Source organism: Austrofundulus limnaeus, unplaced genomic scaffold (assembly GCF_001266775.1).
Source record: "Austrofundulus limnaeus strain Quisiro unplaced genomic scaffold, Austrofundulus_limnaeus-1.0 Scaffold119, whole genome shotgun sequence".
NCBI classification, from domain to species: domain Eukaryota; kingdom Metazoa; phylum Chordata; class Actinopteri; order Cyprinodontiformes; family Rivulidae; genus Austrofundulus; species Austrofundulus limnaeus.
In genome coordinates this window covers 792,086-810,738 of record NW_013952521.1, presented here as the reverse complement: position 1 = coordinate 810,738, position 18,653 = coordinate 792,086, and the positions used below count along the sequence as shown (strand labels likewise).

General features: G+C 38.7%; 2 protein-coding genes across 6 annotated transcripts in view; one reads left to right on the top strand and one right to left on the bottom strand.

Moving 5' to 3' along the window:
• The window catches only part of LOC106521992 (PH and SEC7 domain-containing protein 1), a 49,616-nt gene that overhangs the window by 19,945 nt on the left and 11,018 nt on the right, over positions 1 to 18,653 (top strand). For all 5 annotated transcript variants that reach the window (XM_014014796.1, XM_014014795.1, XM_014014794.1 and 2 more), the window contains one exon: positions 14,994 to 15,037. In XM_014014796.1, coding sequence (XP_013870250.1) covers positions 14,994 to 15,037 — 44 coding nt within the window. The remainder of the gene's footprint in view (positions 1 to 14,993; positions 15,038 to 18,653) is intronic.
• On the bottom strand, positions 6,177 to 10,699 carry LOC106521994 (uncharacterized). The gene is made up of 3 exons (XM_014014799.1): positions 9,354 to 10,699; positions 7,795 to 7,915; positions 6,177 to 7,250 (listed from the first exon to the last, which is right to left on the bottom strand). Exons 1-3 carry the CDS (start codon positions 10,240 to 10,242, stop codon positions 7,148 to 7,150), a joined length of 1,113 nt encoding a protein of 370 aa, XP_013870253.1. The 5' UTR covers positions 10,243 to 10,699; the 3' UTR covers positions 6,177 to 7,147.

Here is an 18,653-nt window from a genome sequence, read left to right as displayed (position 1 = left end):
CTCTCTCTCTCTCTCTCTCTCTCTCTCTCTCTCTCTCTCGTTTTGCTCATGAGTTTTTGTTTTCTCTCTTGGAAACAGCTGTGAAGAAAGCTTGTTTTGATGTACGGATATAACTTTATTGATCCTTTGGGAAGAAAGTAAAGATAATGATTAATAGATTAACGACTATAAATATGATTAATAGCTTAACAACTATGCAGCTACTCAAAAATCCAGATCCTTCGGTTTCTTTATCGCTCCATAATTTCCTGCTACAAAATGACTTCCAGTCCTGTCATCACCGGTGATGTTTTCCTCATTTCCCCTGCTCGTTTTCCTGCTCTCAGGTCTGGTGCCGGTGCTTGTTTACTGTCAGAACAACAGGACCGAGGTGGATAAATCCCTCAGCCTCTCTGTCAACAAACACGTCTCTCATTTCTCTCAGAGAGTCAACAGAAATGTCCTTTCATTCATTTATTTAATTTWATTTTATTTTGCCTCTGTTTGTTGATGTTTTTATCTTCTGGGGTGTGGCTGCACAGATAAAATACGGTCGTCTGTCTTTGTGTGACATAATGTTCTGGTGCCAATGATGAATATTGAATTTTAACCCTGCGGGGCAGGAAACAGTGGAGCGGTGCTGAACTGCTGAGCCCTGCAGCTAAAACAGAACCTGCTGCCTGCTGGAGCAGAAAATAATGAGAGGGGCTTTTTATCCCCCTGACACCTACTTCTACCTTCCTCCTTCAGGTAGACGACATTCTTTTTGTCATCATCAATTAGCTTCTTCTTCGTCCTCTGCCTCATCTTCCTCACTTATTCTGTTTTTGCTGATTTTAATCTCTCGGCTCCCGTTTGTGTCATTGGTTCGACTGCTTCTGAATTAAACTTGTTAGAAAACAAACACAAGTTCAGTCCTGCAGCAGTTTGATTGTAGGTTTATCATTGTTGGAGCAGGATCCTTTAATTAGACCAGGAGCATCAAACCGAGGGCCACATGAGAGTTACAGGTATTAATTTCAACATTTTGTGTTTAACTTCGACTGAAACGTCACGCTCCTCATCTCATTGCTATGGCTGAGCACCGCTAACAAACAATAACGGAGCTCTACCTGGTATTTCCTGCATCGAAACAGAGTTTTAACACRTCCTCTTATAAACACTGAAAAATACTATGTGTACAACTGACTAAATGTGAAGTAAATAATACAGAAACACTATTAAAGTAAGAGAGTTTTACTCACTGAGTTGTGGTGAGCAGATGCTGTCTTGAGTTCTGAACTTTCACACTTTCTGACAGGAAATTCCCGCTGGAGGGGCATTCTAGTTTACGACTTGTAAATGGGGAATTCCCACTTCCCGGTACACTCATGCTGGCAAAAATGCTGCAAGATGGTTACTTTACACAGCAAATTTCAACGTCTTCTGACTACTTTTGAACCCTGTGCACCTCCACCAAGTGGTTGGCCATCGTTTCTTGGGTAAAATAATCAGTGTGCATTGTGGGAGATGTAGTTTCTGGCCAGTGCCGGCTTTAAAGCAGCTTATTTTAAGACATTAATACATCTTTGAAGCTATATAAAATACAGTGGAGGACCACATTTTGCCAGTGGGCCTTGAGTTTTACACATGCTTTAGATGTGTTTTATATTTACCTCTTCTGGTCTGTAGGATTAAAAGAAACCATAAGAATTGTTTTGTTGCTGTGAGGTTTTAAGCGACATTTATTTATTTATTTATTTATTTATGTTTTAATGAAGCGTTTCTCTACAGTGATGCAGCGTTTGCACTAAGATGAACTGTAATAACTGATGAGTTATCGCGCTGATTGCAACAAAACGATTAGGATCTAGGTTTCTGGAGCCGCAGTCGGCCGTTAAACCTTCATAACGGCTTGGTTGTTCCCTTTTCTCTCCTGATGAGTGGAGCTGCCGTTCGGCTCCTGTAGCGCCGCTCCCTGCAGGTTTCGCAGCTCTGGCTGTTTGCCCGAGCTTSTGCTTTAGTGAAAACTTTTATTATAGCGGCTCAGAGACGCACAGGATCCCTCCTCCCTCTCCCACGTTCTGCTCAGGGCTCAGAGCTTGAAGTGGGAGCTAATGATGCTCTGAAGTAGGTTAGCAGCCCGCAGTGGAGCAGGAGAACACATTCAGCTGAAATGAAAATGGTGAACAGCTCAATCAGTGGCTGAGCTGCACTCTTCACTCTGTAATTAGACGCACCGATGTTATCGACCGAGAAGCATTGATTATGAGAGAAAAGACTGATGGTTTTTATTAAAGGGAGGAGAAAAAGGTTTTTCTGTGTCAGTCTGACCGCAGGATGAACGTGTCGCAGCGCCGAAGCTCAACGGAGAAACGTAACAAAGGGAGGAAGCTCCTTGTTTATTTTTCTCTGTTTACTCAAACAAMAATGTCAGACTCTCGGCATGTTCAGAGGAATGTTTGAGTCATGAAAAGAGAGAACGTTCCTCCTGCAGGTCAGGCTGCCAGCAACACTCCATAAAAAAGTCATTCAGTGAGTCACTTAAAGCTGCGGGTCRTTCTGGACACTTCAGTTTCAGGTAAATCAGAAAAATCAGATGCAGGTTTCAGAACACTACAGGATGGCAGCAGTTTCTGTATGAATGAATTAACTGGAGTATTTCTACACTGAGTGTTTGTTGTGATTCAGTTCAGCTGCAGCTGAGATCTTTTTATCTAAATAGGAAATTTAAAAAAGGACATTTTGCTGCAGGGAAACAGACTCTTTGTAGAGATGATAACAGAGAAATTGTGCAAATTGTGATTAAGCACTAATCTGGTTCTGATTCTCTTTTTCTCTGATTGGAAATTTGAAAATCCAAGATGGCAGCCTTTTTTAAGATGAGCTTTTTTCTACAACAGCTAAACAAACAGTTGGGTTCACTAAACACAGCTCTTAGCTCAGCTGATGCTAAACCGCTAAACGAAGAAAMAACTAACAGAAGCTAATGCTAACCTACAGACTCAAACCTGTTAGATTTTTATTGGTTTAATATGAAGGTGAGTAGGATCATATTTGACATATCAGCCAATTCAAACCAGGATTATAGCTCTGTCTAATTTGTGATACTTCCAGTTTAACCCTTTCAGAATAAAAGCATTTCTAGATCAAGCTTGTGTTTTTATAAATACTGTTTGAAGTTAGTCAGACAACAAATTACAAACATGTTCTCTACCATTTTTTTGTACATATTCAATGTTTGTATTTGTTATTTAAATGTCGTTAAATGTTATTTTATTTCTTTTTGACACCCTTAGTTTGAAGTTTAGCTGCCAAAGATGCTGCATGCTTCACACAGACAAAAATGGAAGTACTTGTGAATATTTTAGTGAACTTAAAATAAGCAGAACCGAATTCAGCAGAAGCTAATCATAAATCGTAAAAAAAGCTAATCCACTAAAGAGAGGCTATTTTGAGAGGCTATTTTGCTATCAGTGGATTAGCGGATCTTTGCCCACCACTGCCACACAGTAATCATATAAAATAATTACAAAAAATGCTCCTAATTTATGTGAAACAATAAATACAAAGGTTCAAGAAACAAACTGAATTCTGGAAAACTAAATAAATATATTTTATCTATAACTCATTTTTGTATGAATAATGTACAGAATATAATGACTTTAATAAGTGTAATCCTCTGATCTTTGCAGAAAACAAACTTTTATTAGTTTATCACTGGTTTCCAAGCCGTAAGCATTGTTTGTTTTTTTCATTTGTGGATTTTTTTCGATTCAGCAATCAACCGAAAGCTGTTTAATTTAATTTATCACAGCAGCAACTATTTCAACACAATGGGCCTCATGCAAGAAGTTGGGAGCGGTGCGCGACTGCTCTTCTTCTGGATAAATGAAACTATGTAACACAATTGTTTACACTTAAATTACAAATACTGTATTTGACCAAAGGAAACCTGGAGCAGGACTAGAGAGAGATGAATATGTTTTAGATTTTTATTTCTGTGACTGTAACGACCCACAGGAGACACTACATTAACAACACACTTCATCCCTCTGCTTTAGCAGCTCCTTTAWTTCCACAGCTGACGCTGCTAAAAATGACAGATTTTCTTTTCTGGATCTCTGAGAGAAGGACATCAATCTCTGAACTCGTAAAGTTCTTTTTTACTTTGCGATGTCATTTATGAATGGACATTTCCTGGTATGTGGGGCAGGAAGTGTAGCCTTAAATGGTGTTTTTGGGGTGGTAGATTATGCTAATCTCCTCTCCTTGTGCACGAGCACCTGATACACATTCATCAGTTTACGCTGCTCATTTACACACTTTTCCTGAAGATAAAAGAGTTTGTTGTTCGTACGAACCCTTCGTAYGATCAAAAGTAAGAGAAATTTAAGATAAGAATACGAAAATGTTCTTGCATGAGGCCCAATGACTCTCAAACACCAACCAGCTCAGAGCCGTGCTTTGGAAAAATCTTGTGCAGAACTTTTTTGTTTCAGAAAAGTCTCTGCAACTCGCATAGCGATAAGGATCAGGTGGGAAACTTCTCACAGTGGGTCAAACCTTCTGGTTCAACATGTCTTGATTGAAACAACTGTGTGCTGGACCTGACAGCTTAGACTCCTACCAAGCAGGAGGCAGAAAAAATGCACCAGGAAGAGCAATGTTTTCTCTCCAACGATGAAACAAATCACCATCTGTGTCTGTAGTCAACGCTGAACGAGAAACACTGGAGCAACTAAGACACAAGAAAATGAGAGAAAGTTTAAAGATGTGAAATTGGACCTACAGAGAGAAAAATGCCAACAAATTAAAGCTTTGGAAAAATCTTAACAGGAGCTCAAAAACACAAAGAAAGACGATGAAAAGCAGAAAACTGATTTGGACGGTTCTAAAAAACGTTTTGAAGAGAATACGAAGCTCAACAACAAGACAGAACAGTCAAATAAAAATCCACACAGCAAAAGATGTTGAACGAGGAAAGGAAAAAGTTAAATGAATTAAAGAAACTTTGCAGAAAGAACGAATGAACGTATCAAAGACACAAAGACACCCTCCTTAAAAAGGAGGTTAAAAAGTTGGAAAAAGGGCAGATGGATTTGGCAAAAGAAAGGAAAAAGATGGAATAAAGGAGGTTTAAAATGGATCAAAAACAAAATTAATTGACGGAGGAAAAACGACTCCTGCACAAAATGTTTGAAAACATCATGACAGGAGTTTGGATTTGGCAAAAGATTGGGAAGACTTTGAACTTGATCAGAAAACACTGGTTGTGGAGAAATTCAAAATGGGACAGAAGAAGTTAAAAGTGGTACGAGTCAAGAACGACTTGAAGAATAATCACATCCAGCAGGATCTAAAGATGTCAGAGGGAGAAATACAATATTTAAAAGTGTGGCAGATTAACATAGAGCAGGAGGAAACTAAAGTGACTCAGCCACAACAAGACATCAATGAAAAACTGCAGACGCTGGAAGAATCATCTGTCCTGTTAAAAAGGGAAAATCTCAATTTCATGAAGTGTCAAAGGAACAAGGACGTGGAGAAAAATATTCTGATTCAGCCACAAAAGGACCTTGACAAAAACTGCAAATAGTGAAAAAAATTAATGAACTTTATTCATTTCTTTAAAAAATAACAAAATAAATTTATATACAATAAAAATACAAATCACAAATAACAGGCGGCAGAAAGAAGAAAAAATCTTATAGTATCTGTGCCTTTTTCCTTCCAAAATTAGTATTTTTTTAAAAATAAGAATCTACAAACAATAAAAACCAAACAAAAATGACCTCAAATTCTTGTCGAACAACAATTTGTATGAATACACATTATATTGTTTCGTATTTCTTTAACAAAGTGACTTTTATCATTCTCTTAAACATAAACATTGAGTTGGCATTTTCACGTCACTCTCTAGATTGTTCCACAGTCTTAATCCTTGTATGGTAGTACAACCGCTCCCTCAAACTACGGTAGTTCGAAATCCTGGTTTCACAAACATCTCTACCCCCTTCAGATCATAACAACTTTCTCTCTTAACAAAATTTAATTGGTTGTTTAAAGGTAATATACATTTGTGAGCCTTATACATAACCTGTAAAATATTATAATCAACCAACTCAATCATTTCAACTGATAAAATAATGTATTTGATGGGCGACTGTAGTGTTTTCTTGTAATAATTCTTACAGCTCTTTTCTGTAAAACAAAAATAGGGTTTATAATTGTTTTACATGCTTYCCCCCAGACCAATACAATAAATAAGTGTGGAACAATTATTGCATTATACGACATATACAAAGCTCTATCATTGAATAACWCGTACTTTGTACAGTACTTCAATAGATTTAGCAATTTTCTATCAATTTGCAACGTAATCTAGAAAAAGAAAAACTAAATTGCATCATGTGTCAAAAGAAGATTGAGAAAACTAAAGTTACACTTTAAATCCATGTTTCTTCTGTGTGTCTGTATTTCAACACATTCTCTTGTACAAATTTCAAAATAACAACTCTTTACAAAGTTAATAAATACATTACCAGAGTGTCTCTTTTGAATCACTTTGGTGGTCCCAAGCCCGGATAAAGGAGGAGGGTAAATGTGGGACATAACATAAAGCAACTGGAAGCATTCGGAGAACGCACACCTACAAGACCTTAGGGTCACCCCCACAGGTGATCCAGATCTTCACCCATCATGAATCAGTTCTTTGTTATAATCTCTACATTTCCCCATAATTTCACAAAAATCCATTCATAAAGTTCTGAGTGTGTGCACAGACAAACCACAACCAGGACTGTCATGATAACAAATTCTGCTGGATGATGAATTGTCTCAGAAATTATTGCGATAAACAATAATATCGTTGGAGACCATTTTAAACTAATATAATTATTACAAAGCTTGGCAGGCATTGTAATAGGGAACATTTGTGTGACCCTGAAGAAACAGTTAAAAGGGATCTTCTTGTTGCAAAAGTTAACCTCCATGTTGATGGTGGCTCTGAATGTTCCAGTTCTGTTGGCATCTTCAGGAAAGTTTCATCTTTTAAGAGGCATTGAGTTACCGGAATGTGTTCCGGCTGATCAAACAGAAAGATAAAGTAGATAAAAAATAAAATAAAATYGATGTACAGTATATGTGAAATGAAAGCTAATTTTCTGGTCTGAGTTTTGGGGTCTTGTTAAATATATAAATCCTGTGGTGAGGCTTCCAACACGTAACCTGGGTCAGTGTCTGAGGATCCCCGGGGTCTGGTCTGTGGCGCTCCACTGCCGAGACACGAACTGGAAGTAAAACACTGCAGTGTTTGTCAASAAAACTGCAACCGCTCCGCAGGAATAAAATCACTTTGTGAAGCTGCTTTCTACCCTCTGACACAAACTAAATTTATTTTTTCCCTCCAACAACTTCTGCCCCGGGAGGAAAACACTGCAGCAAAGAAGACATTGATCCGTACAAATCTTACACCGTTTGTCGCTAAAAATAGAAATCTCGTGGTGTTGGAGGGGATGGGGCAGAGATAGATGTGAAGAGGAAACAGCAGGAGTTCCTCCTTGTGTCCCAGAGCTGTCCAGGCTCCATGATGGACAAAAACAAGAGGTTTAGGTCCGATGTGAGACAGGGCAGCTCTGCAGCTGACGGTTTAAAACAAGTATTAAAGATAAAATATCAGGAAGTGAGTTTTGACTCAGAGATTAGAACTGGTTTAAAAATAAAGAACACAAAGCTAAACAAAAATAAATTCATTCACTTTAACCACGATTTGAACAGGTTTGTAGTTTTTCAGGGGAAAGAAACATAATAGTCTGTTAGGACAAAAGCTTTTACCTTCTCCCTGTACTCGGGTTGTTCTGGGGCRTAAAGGTGAGCGCTGATGCCTTTGGCTCGCTGATGTTTTTCCATTTTCTTTCTCGCCGTGTCCCAGATGCCACGAGGACACCACTCACATCTGCCAAAACAAAACCCTGATGACAAAAGACAGGCACTTCTCACAAGGGACGAGCTGTCTTTTTCTTTTTGTTCCTTCTGAATGTACCGGCAGAAACCATCACAGTGCAGAGTAGGCTTTTTATGTGACATTTAAAATTTAACAATGTGGCACCCAGAAGAAAGTGTTGGGATTTAGAAGTCTGTAGTTGTGAATAAGAAAGCACAGAACCTACATTATGGATCAAAAATGACTAAATTAAGTTCCTAAACATCAACAAAAACTAAATACAGAATTTACAGAGAAGGAAGTGCTGCTTAGAAACACAGTGAAACTGTTGGTGAACTCAGGAGAGCGGTGTGATTCTAATGACAAAGCTAAAAACTGCACAGGTTCACTAAGTAAAAATCACGTGGGATGAAACTTCTCTGAAAGTTGTGTGTTTTGAGGTGTTTAAATGACAAGTTTTCTCTTAAATGGGCTCTGCTTTGCTCTGTCAGGGGTCTGCAACCTTTACAATCAAAAGAGCCATTTCTGCTACTGATGCAGTAAAAAAATGTGTCCAGAGCTGCAAAATAAGCTCCAACTGTGATTATCAACTGGTGGTCTGTGGGCTTTTTTCAAGGCCTTTTCGGGAACCTTTAAGGCCAGTGGAGGTGACATTATAAAACTAAAAAATGTATTGTGAATTTTATTATTATTTTTACCCGTCAGGACAATTAAAAAGACTATATTTATGTAAACAAGAAAAAATACTTTATATAGTTTATACCTAATTTCATAATGTGGCCCCAGAGCCGCAGGTTGCATACCCCTGCTCTAAGTAGCCGTTAGCATGACTGAGTCATTAGCTTGACAAGTTCCTGAATAGCTGTTAGCTTGATAATGAGTCTATGTGGCCGTTAGCTTGAATCAGAGTGGTTGTTACCTTGATTCTGAGTAATCATTAGCTTGACTTTGAGTGGCTAACTAGCTGTTAGCTTGACTCTTAGTGGCTGAGTGGTTGTTAGCTTGATTCTGAGTGCCTGAATGACTCTTAATTTGACTACAAGTGGCTGAATAGTTGGTATCCGAAAATGAGAATTTCTCCCAGATTCTTAAACTAACATCACTCAGGCTGCAGTCTACAGCAGGTAAGATACCACCTGGTCATAATTACTCCATATAACCCCATATAAAACAAAATATTACCTGAAAGCTAAAATGGCCAACTTAATATTAGTTTATTGCCAATTATCTCTAGATATTGGATGACGTCTGCATTAAATCAATCAAATTGTTTTTAGAGTTTAAACTTTTACATTTAGGTAGATTTTATATAAAAAAATTAAAGCCCAAGTGCTAATTGCTGATCACCTTTTTGTTAGATGTCACAGTTTGTTTTTTTAGTGTTAAATTCACAGGTTAGTATCTGAGACGCTCCTAACTCCTTTTTCTTTTTGGTATTTTATTTATTTACCTGCRTGTTTCCTGCTTCCCTCACCGCCCCAGTCTCTCTCACCACTCTTCACCATGGCTGCATACTGATTTCCCCCGCAAGTGTATTTAAATAAAAGCTTCTGTACGTATAACTGTGCCTGTACGAGCAGAGTGGAGGCAGCTGGGAGGCTGTGATTTGCTGCTGATGACTGAAGCGGGGAGGGAGGTGTGCATTGATGAAGCCAGAGAGAGGGAGGCAGCGAGGAGAGCTTCTTTTCTCTCTGCGACTCAGGCAACCAGCTCTCCTTACCTCTCCTCCTCCTCCTCCTCCTCCTCCTCATTCTCCTCCTCATTCTCCTCCTCAGCAGCGACTGCAGACAGAAGAGAGGAATTGGATTAAAATAAAAATCACAATAAAAGAAGGATTCAACAAACAAAGACGAGGCAGGGATGGGAGACATCGGAGCGTTTTTTTTCCCCCCAAACACCCACACCCCCGTCGACTGTGAGATGAGATAAAACCAGAGCGGAGAGAGAGAGGGGGGTGGGGGGAAAGAAAGACGAAGGGGATAAAAAGATGTCAGCGGAGCTCTACTCGTGGACGGAGAGACGGAGGAAGAAGTGAAGCAGATAATCGGACAGTCAACTCTGTCAAACTGCAGGGATCCATTTTCATTTGGAGCAACAGGATTGCTGTCTTCTCTGCTTTTTTTTTCTTCAGTTTTCTTRTTTATATTTGTGGGATTGTGACGAAACCACGGCCACTCTTTGGAACCCCAGCTCTGAAGTCCATCCATCCATCCCTCCCGCCCCATTTCTCCCWCCTTCCTTACAGTTTTTACATTTATATAAGCGTCAAAAAGCTTTGTTGCACAACCCTGCGTGTCCTTTCTCTCTCCATTTCCACATTTCACACCCATCTGTTTCATGCTGGCTGTCCGTTCACACCTCTGCCATCTGCGAGAGTGTTCTTCAGAAGTGGATTCGGCGTGTCGCTTCCTGTCGAGACCACGTAAAGAGGCGGATTCATCCAACAGCCTCGTTTTTCCTCAGCGGCGAACGGAGAAGAAAGAAAAAAGTTGTGAGTGATCCTGAGCTGCAGGGGGAGGGTCTCGCCCACCTGGAGGATGTATAAAACATGTCTGTGTGATCAATAATTCAGCATCAGGTGTGTTTCCTGCTGGCACTCTTGTGGTTTCGTCCCTGCTGATTGCTCCGACAGCAGCTTGATAATGCGTCTCAGCCTTGCCTGATCACCATCTGCTCCCTGCACACCGACCACCCCATCCAGAACCTTTTTTTTTTTCTCTACATTTTAAACTCACAAAGACTCAATCATCGGTGATATTTGGGCTCAGCTGTGTAGTCACTGCTCTCCGAACATGATCGGCGTCAACAGCCTGCACTCGGCAGGGCGCCTCCGCTCACGCTCGCTCTGCACTGTACGCTACGGGCGGGACTTCCGGATGATGGACCCGTTCCGCTATCCCAGAACCCCACGCTCGCGTTCGCTCAAACCACTCGTGTTTCCGGACCTGCTGGGCAAAGCTCAGGACGGGCAGAACCACCCGCAGGCCAGAAAGAGGAGGAAGGTACGGAAAAGTGTCCCAGTTTTAAAATCCCCAACAAATATTATTTATTTGGGAAAAATGGAGGCTGATTTTCTTTTTCAGTACCAAGCCACATTTCATGCCAGAGCTTTACAATTGTACCATCTTATGTAACAAACTGACAAGAGTTACAAACATTTAGGTTAAACCCTAAAAATAAAATGAGCCATTGCTGTCTTCTCTCTGAGCCCGCAGACTGATGGAGTCTTATCGATTTATACTGATTCTCTCTTTGAGCTCCCTCAGGACACACAGCCACATGTGTTCATGTGATCCAGACTTAAAGTTAATTCTTAGGGAATAATTCAACAAACTCAGCTGTGACACAGATTCTGTTTTTGTATCGGCCCAAATTAGAGGTGTGCTGGTTTGGGTAGGGTTACAGAAACTGTGATGTGTTAAAGGGGTAGTAAAGTAGGGTTCTGTTAAATGATTACAGACAGTTAAAGATACTTGTTACAAAGTATGAACTCAAACTTCTGCATATTTTACTCAAAAGATCAAAGTGTAAATATCTGGTTTTCCCAAAACTCCAGACTGGAAATTATTTTAAATGTCTAAAAATCCTTACTGGCATCCAAAGGTGGATATATTTTTCTATAATTGGCATGAAATAAATATTCAGTTGAATTAAAAATTTGATACAGAATCCTGCACTCTGATTTGTTGTCTTATCTTTGGGCTCACAGCAGCTGTCATTTTGTATTTTTGGAACCAGAGTCTGCTCACTACAGATATAGGTCTTTAACCTCATATTTTTAAATCAGGTTTTTCAGTTTTCTCTACTTATTTTTGCAATCTAACCACAAACAGATGCTAAAATGTTAAAATGTTCAGCTCATTTAGGAAAAGTTAAACTTTTGATTTTTGTCACTATTTTCCACATTAAAATCTTCAAATTATTTAAAAACATTCTGTTTGAAATCGGCTTTAACTCGGTTTTTTGTCTTTTCGTTTTATCCTAACTTTAGCCTTTAGCTAGTCCCTTTAATTACTTTTAGCTTCTACCTATCATGGTGCTATTTTTAGCTTTTAGCTAGTCCTTTTAATTATTTCACTTCAGTTTATTTACATAGCGTTGAATCACATCATATGTTGTCTCAGGACACTGTACACACAGTGTTGACATACTCTAGCTTCTAGCTACTATAATGTTACTTTTAGATTTTAGCTAGTCCTTTGCAACTTTTAACCTCTAGGTACAAATTTAAATACGTACATCTTGCTGTTTTCTGCTTGTAGCTTCTAGCCACCGTTCAGCTAGTTTTAGCAACTCTGTTGTTACTTTTACATTTCAGCTAGCTTGTTGCTAATTACAGCTTCTAGCTCACGTTTGAGTACTTTCAACATTTTTCTAACCTTTTAGCTTCTACCATTGTGATACTTTTAGGTTYTACTTATTTTTTGTTACTTTTAGCTGTTGTTTTGCTTCTAGCAAGCACTTTGCTTCTCAGCTATAAACTACTTTGTGTTGTGCTGTACTGTACAAACATGCTTTATAATTAAACTTTGACTGATTTTAGCTTATAGCTCATGTTCTGCTTCATATAGCTTTAACAACTCAGTTTTAGCTCATTTTAGTTACGGTGCTCAGAACTCACCGCAGGTTTGCAGAAATGCTTTTCTAGGTTATTTGTTTATTTTKGGGGGCTTTTTTAAATCTAAGTCGAACCTGTTTGGTTTAGTTTTAGTTTTTTTTATATCATTAATTAAGAGCAGCAGAAAAACAGCTGAGAGGAAGCAAGATGTTTTAATGAGGGGAGTTAGTTTTTAGCCTCCTCTGGATCTGTAGTGACAGTCAGGACTGTCAGTAAAATATCAAGTAGGAAATCAGTTTGACAGCAGAGGAGTGATAGAGGGCAGCAGGAAGCCATCAGGGTGTAGCGATAAAGATGGAGGCAGCTGATGGACGAATGTGACAGCTGAAGGGATGAAGAGGACCCTTACRGGCATTTCATCACCGCCCCATTCACCTTTAAATCCCCCGAAGGCCGCCCACCCATTCACACTCATTAACAGCTTTAACCATAGAAACTGCTGCTGCTGTTGTGACTTTTAATCAAATAAAACTGGATTCATTCAGGAGTTTGACTCTAATCACCTCCAGCGCTTTTTTTTTCTTTGAAACTCGGTATAATCAGAAACTCGTCCAGAGCATCATGAATATTAATGTTCATCCAGCCGACATCATTAACAACTTAGTTCTGTTTCATCCTTTTTACTGTAAGATTTCAGCTCTTTAGTTTTAACTCATAAATTTTAAAATCYAAACGAGACTAAAATACAGATGAGCTCAGTTTCAAACAGAACAAGTTGCTTCTGCAGCCTGAATGTTGTTGACATCAAAAATTGATGGTAAATTTGTTCCTGTAAATTTCTTAAGCAGAGATCCACCTTCAAAAGGACCAAAGAAAGTTCATCCAGTTTGATGAACTTTAATCCATATTTTTGTAAATTTTCTATCTATTATGAGGCACCAAGTGTAAAATAAAATGCTAAAACTTGTCACTAAGACATTTATATGGGATAAAGCTTGTGCCAGCAGGAATTGAATTTGAATTGCTCAGGTTGAATCTGAATGTGCACAATTTAAAATTGATTGTATTGGTTTGAAAATGAACATTACTAAATCGAAACTGAATTTAAAGGTTTGTATCTGAATTATTTTTCTTTGAAACTGTATTTTGGTTTATTAAAAATTCAGTTTGGCTACTTTCACTTTCAGTTCCATAATTCAGATTTTTGTGTCACACATCCACAGATTTATGTTTCACTTTGAAGTTTCCCTTCTGTRTGTAACAGAGTTGATGCAATCCACTGTAAAAGTGACAAAAAGTTTTTTCTATTGCAGTGATTAATTTTACCTATATGTAGAAAATGTTACATTTACATCACATCATGGATCACATATCGATCAGATGCTGCTAATGACTGATCCATGATGTGATGTAAATGTAACATTTTCTACATATAGGTAAAATTAATCACTGCAGTAAAATAACTGTTTTTGTCACTTTTACAGTGGATTGCATCAACTCTGTTACATACAGAAGGGAAACTTCACCAAAGTGAAACATAAATCTGTTTATCTGTGTTTGATTACTCTGCCTGGCTTTCTCAAGGACCAGGATGTGACACAAAAATCTGAATTATGGAACTGAAATTTAAAAAATGAAAGTAGTCAAACTGAATTTTAATAAACTAAAATACAGTTTCAAAGTAAATTAATTAAAATTCAAACCATTAAATTCAGTTTCAATTAGTAAAATTCATTTTCAAATCAATGCATTCAGTTTCAAATTATGCACATTCAGATTCAATCTGAGCAATTCTAATTCARTTCCTGCTGGCACAAGATTTATCCCATACATTTAGCTCACTTTGAGTGTAAAATCCTACTTAAACATTTTCCACTAATATTTTAATGTTATGTAGCTCACTATTCTTACAATTTGCTTAATTTTACTAAATGTTAAGTTAAAATGTTAAATATTAAATATTTGGAATTAACTGACTAGACCACTTGTTTCAGCCACGATCATCTTCATTCTAGGCTCCATCTGCTACAGATACTATTCTTTTTTTGTAAGAGAACCTTGTCAGTCTGAGATAAAAATATCTAATGTGTGGTCAATGGGAAAGACCAGCAGTCAAATCACAGACCTTCTAATTTAGGAAGAGCTCAATTTAAAACGCAGTTTTTTACCTTTCAGTCACCCAGAATTAAAGAACATTGTTGTCTCTGGACAGCAGTGACTCTGGGGATGAATCTGTCTTCCTGCAGGTCCATAATGTGATTTTAGTTCTGAAACTAGATTCAGGTCTGTGGTGATTGGTGCTAATGTAAATAATGAATAGCTTGATAGATTGTCTGGGCTCGGTGCGGAATGGCTTGGTTTCTGTTGTGTTGACAGCACGGGGCTGATCAGATGATTGATGGTTCAGCCGAGGGCCGTTTGAGTCTCYAGAAAACAAGATGATATTTTTCTGACAGCAGAAAGAAACCAGCTTGTTTGGCTCTCAAACCAAAATAAATCTGTTGATACCATCGTCTTGTTTTTKCTCTGCAGGCTCTCTACAACTCAATCAAGAACCAGAAGCTGCAGTGGACTCTGTAAGTAATCTGAAGCATTTTATTCACTTTTTACTGCTTTTTTTTACTGATTTCCTTTAAACAAACACTGAGGAGTGGAGGGTGTTGAACAATGTTCTAACGCTGATAATGACGTGCTTGCTGTCTGGCGTTTGAAGGATGCATTATTGTGTCAAGGGTTGCTATTCTGGATCGCAGCTTCAGAGCACCTCGGAGATGCCAATTAAGTCGCTGGCTTTTCCWAGCTTTGTTGCCATGGCGACGGCACCATGGTTACGACTCCGCAGCTACCACATTGCTCTTTCCTCTCCGCGTCGTCTCGGCTGCAAACACGACGGACGAACGGGCTGCGGGCGCACGCGGGGGGGAATGCGTCCGTTTTTGTGAAAACGTTTTTTTCCAGAAACCGCGGGGASTGAGAGCGTCCCCGCTCCGAACAGCTCCTCACCTGCATCCCATGCAAAGGTGCGACCGCAGCCTCCCACCAGCTTTCCAAAAATAGCTTCAGCTTCAGAAGCAGCAGTAGCAGCGTGCGCAGAGCTGCCGAAGAGCAGTGGTCAGAGGAGCAGATAGAGTTCAAACGTCTCCGCCGACATGTAGACGGCTGCTTAAACGCTGGAGCTGGACTTCAGGGAGGGATCGGTTTCACACGGAGACAATCCACAGATGAAGACGCAGCTCACAGCAGCGTGGAGCTGACACTGCCCATGAAACAATCAGCACCTTGTTCAAATCACATTCATTCATATTTTCCACACAGTCACACAGTGGTGGGCACAGTCCTGCTAATCCACTAAATTACTAATAAGAACTAATTTTGTGTAGCGCTTTAGCTTTTGCACCAAGTTTGTAACCATTTATCCCATACAATAGGGCTGGGCGGTATGACCTCAAATTCATATCACGGTATAAATTGAATCTCTTCACGGTAGCGGTATATATAACGGTAGAAAATTATCATAAAAAGCAAAGATAATGAAATTTTTAGAGCATTTATTTAGCAGAAAACTGCAATCATAATCAAAGCCAGCATTTTTGCCTTAGTGCAAATGAACATAACAGAAGTACAAAATAATGTTTTATATATATGTTGCAAAACGGTTTCAACAACAAACAAAAACATTTCTCAAATTTTCAACAAAATAAAGTGGATGTTATAACCAGTACTTCAAGTAAAAATAGTCATTTAGACATAAAACATTCTAAGTTGCCTAAAATGTTATAGTGTAGCTCAAACGTCAAAAACAAGAGGGAAGAGGTGTTATTTAAATCCACCCTTCACTAATAATTATCTATTTTTACTAATCTAATTCTTTATTAATACAACCGTTAACTTTTGCACATACTCCAAACACCGATAGTGTTGTTCCCTTTTTTTGATGTTATTGTCTCTAGTTTGGTCTCTTTTTTTGTTTCAAATGTGTTTTTTTAACCCTTCATCCCATATTATTTTCTTTAGTATCCTTTAAGTGCTTGTTTTCTTTTCATCTGGTTGTCTCTTGGCATTCACTCTGGGCGGCAAAGTAAGAATTTTATTGCTTAGGGAAACATGTTTCATCTGTGTTTATGACAATGAACACTTTGAATCTTGAATCTTTGAATCTAATGGAAAAAATAGAATAGTCACATACTATTTCTTATTACAGGATAATCTTTATAATTCATGAAAATAATTTCTATATGCTTTCTKTTAAGCAATTTTATAAAACTGTATTAATATAATAAAAGTATTTTTGGCTCAGACAAATTGAAATGTGAACTTGTTTTTAAAAACTACAGATGCCACATCTACATTTGGACTGTTTTTAGCAACAACAACAAAAAAAAAACAACCCAACAAACTGATGGTATGGGGGTGCATTAGTGCCTTTGGCATGGGCAGCTTATACATTTAGAAAAGCTTCATCAATGCGTAAAAGTTTCGACAGGTTTTAGAATGTCTGCTCCCATCAAGATGATGTCATTTTCAGGGAAGGCCTTGATTATTTCAGCAAGACGCTCCTTTACAAACGTCATCCCTGCTGCAGTTCAGACCTCTTCTTAATTAATAAAAAAGAAGAGATAGTAACTAAACTCCATCAGCTGATTTCTGTTTGTGATCACAGTTCGGTTCATAAACAGTCTCAGTGTTGAAGACTCGTTCTGAAACAAACGACGAACGCGCTTCTCGTTACAGGTGTGTGTGTTTTCTGCAGATATGGTTTTATTCTGTGCTCCAGCTCTGAACGCCGGTTGTTATTTCACGCCCACACAGAAAAAAAAAAAAGAAAGGCGCGCACAACACGGTCCGCTGTCAGCGGTGCTCCCACATGTTTGTTCGCTCACAGACGTGCGCGGCGAACGYCCGCTTCAGGAGCGAACGCCCGCCTCAGGAGCGGGGGTGGAGGGCAGAGGGAGAGGCAGCGAGCTCTGATAGACTCATCAGGTCCGGCTGCAGAGAGAGGCTGAGTCCTGAACCAGGAGGAAAATGGAGGGGAAGTTTATTTACTGTTGGAAAGGAAAGTCTGTGATGAAATGTGTGTTACCCACCACCTTTCATTCATTTCCACCTTCCAAACAAACCATCAGTAAAACAAACTCATTTCTGAGTTAAAGAGAATAAAATGATCGTCTCCTCACTTCACTGTCCTGAGAGCTCTGTCCGTTTGCTCCCCTGACTCAGCGTCGCAGGTGAAACCAAGCCAATCTGTTTACAGTGACAACCCGTGCAGACATTACCCAGCATGCACCTCTTTGTGTTTGTGTCCATTCATCATCTACGGGCTGAATGCTCTATTTTTGTTGTTGTTGTTGTTTTATTCTGTTTTTTATTTACTTTCTTTTTAATTCTTTTTCCTTTTTAATTCAGTTACATTTATTTCACCCTTTCCTTTCCTCGCCTTCTCTTTTCTTTCCTCTCCTTTCCTCTCCTCTCCTTACCTTTCCTCTCCTTTCCTTTCCTTTCCTTTCCTTTCCTTTCATTTCATTTCCTCTCATTTCCTTTCCTTTCCTCTCCTTTCCTTTCCTTTTCTTTCCTCTCATTTGCTTTCATTTCCTCTACTCTCCTTTCCTCTACTCTCCTTTCCTTTCCTCTCATTTCCTTTCCTCTCCTCTCATTTCCTTTCCTCTCCTTTCCTTTCCTTTCCTTGGTATGCTTGTTTGTCTTTGTGTCTATGGTGTAATAATAATGATGTGATTGTGATGCTGTAATTCTGAGTGTTTTATGTGCTGCAGAACAGGAACCTGCTGTAAAACAGCAATTATGCTGAGTCAGGCTTGATTTTTAGTAATCTTTTCCTGTTGAATCAATAAATCAAATCAAAACAAATCAAATCAAATCAAATCAAGTCAAATCAAGCAAGCAGAACTTCCAGGAAATCTTCAAAACCTGTTTTGTGTTAGACTGAGTAACTATAAGCTAAGACGAGAATGATTGTGTGTTTATCTGCGTTGGGGGGTAGATTTATGGGTTAAATGTTGAACTGAAGCAATGGAAAATTATTTGACTCATCACATCAAAACAAGGATTAAGTCCAAAAGTTGTATGTGAAGAAATAGGCAAATATAGTGTTTTTGACTAAAATGTTAACAAAAAATGCATTTTGTCAAAATAAAATGAATGAATATCAATGTATCATTTGAACAAACTGTCTGAAAT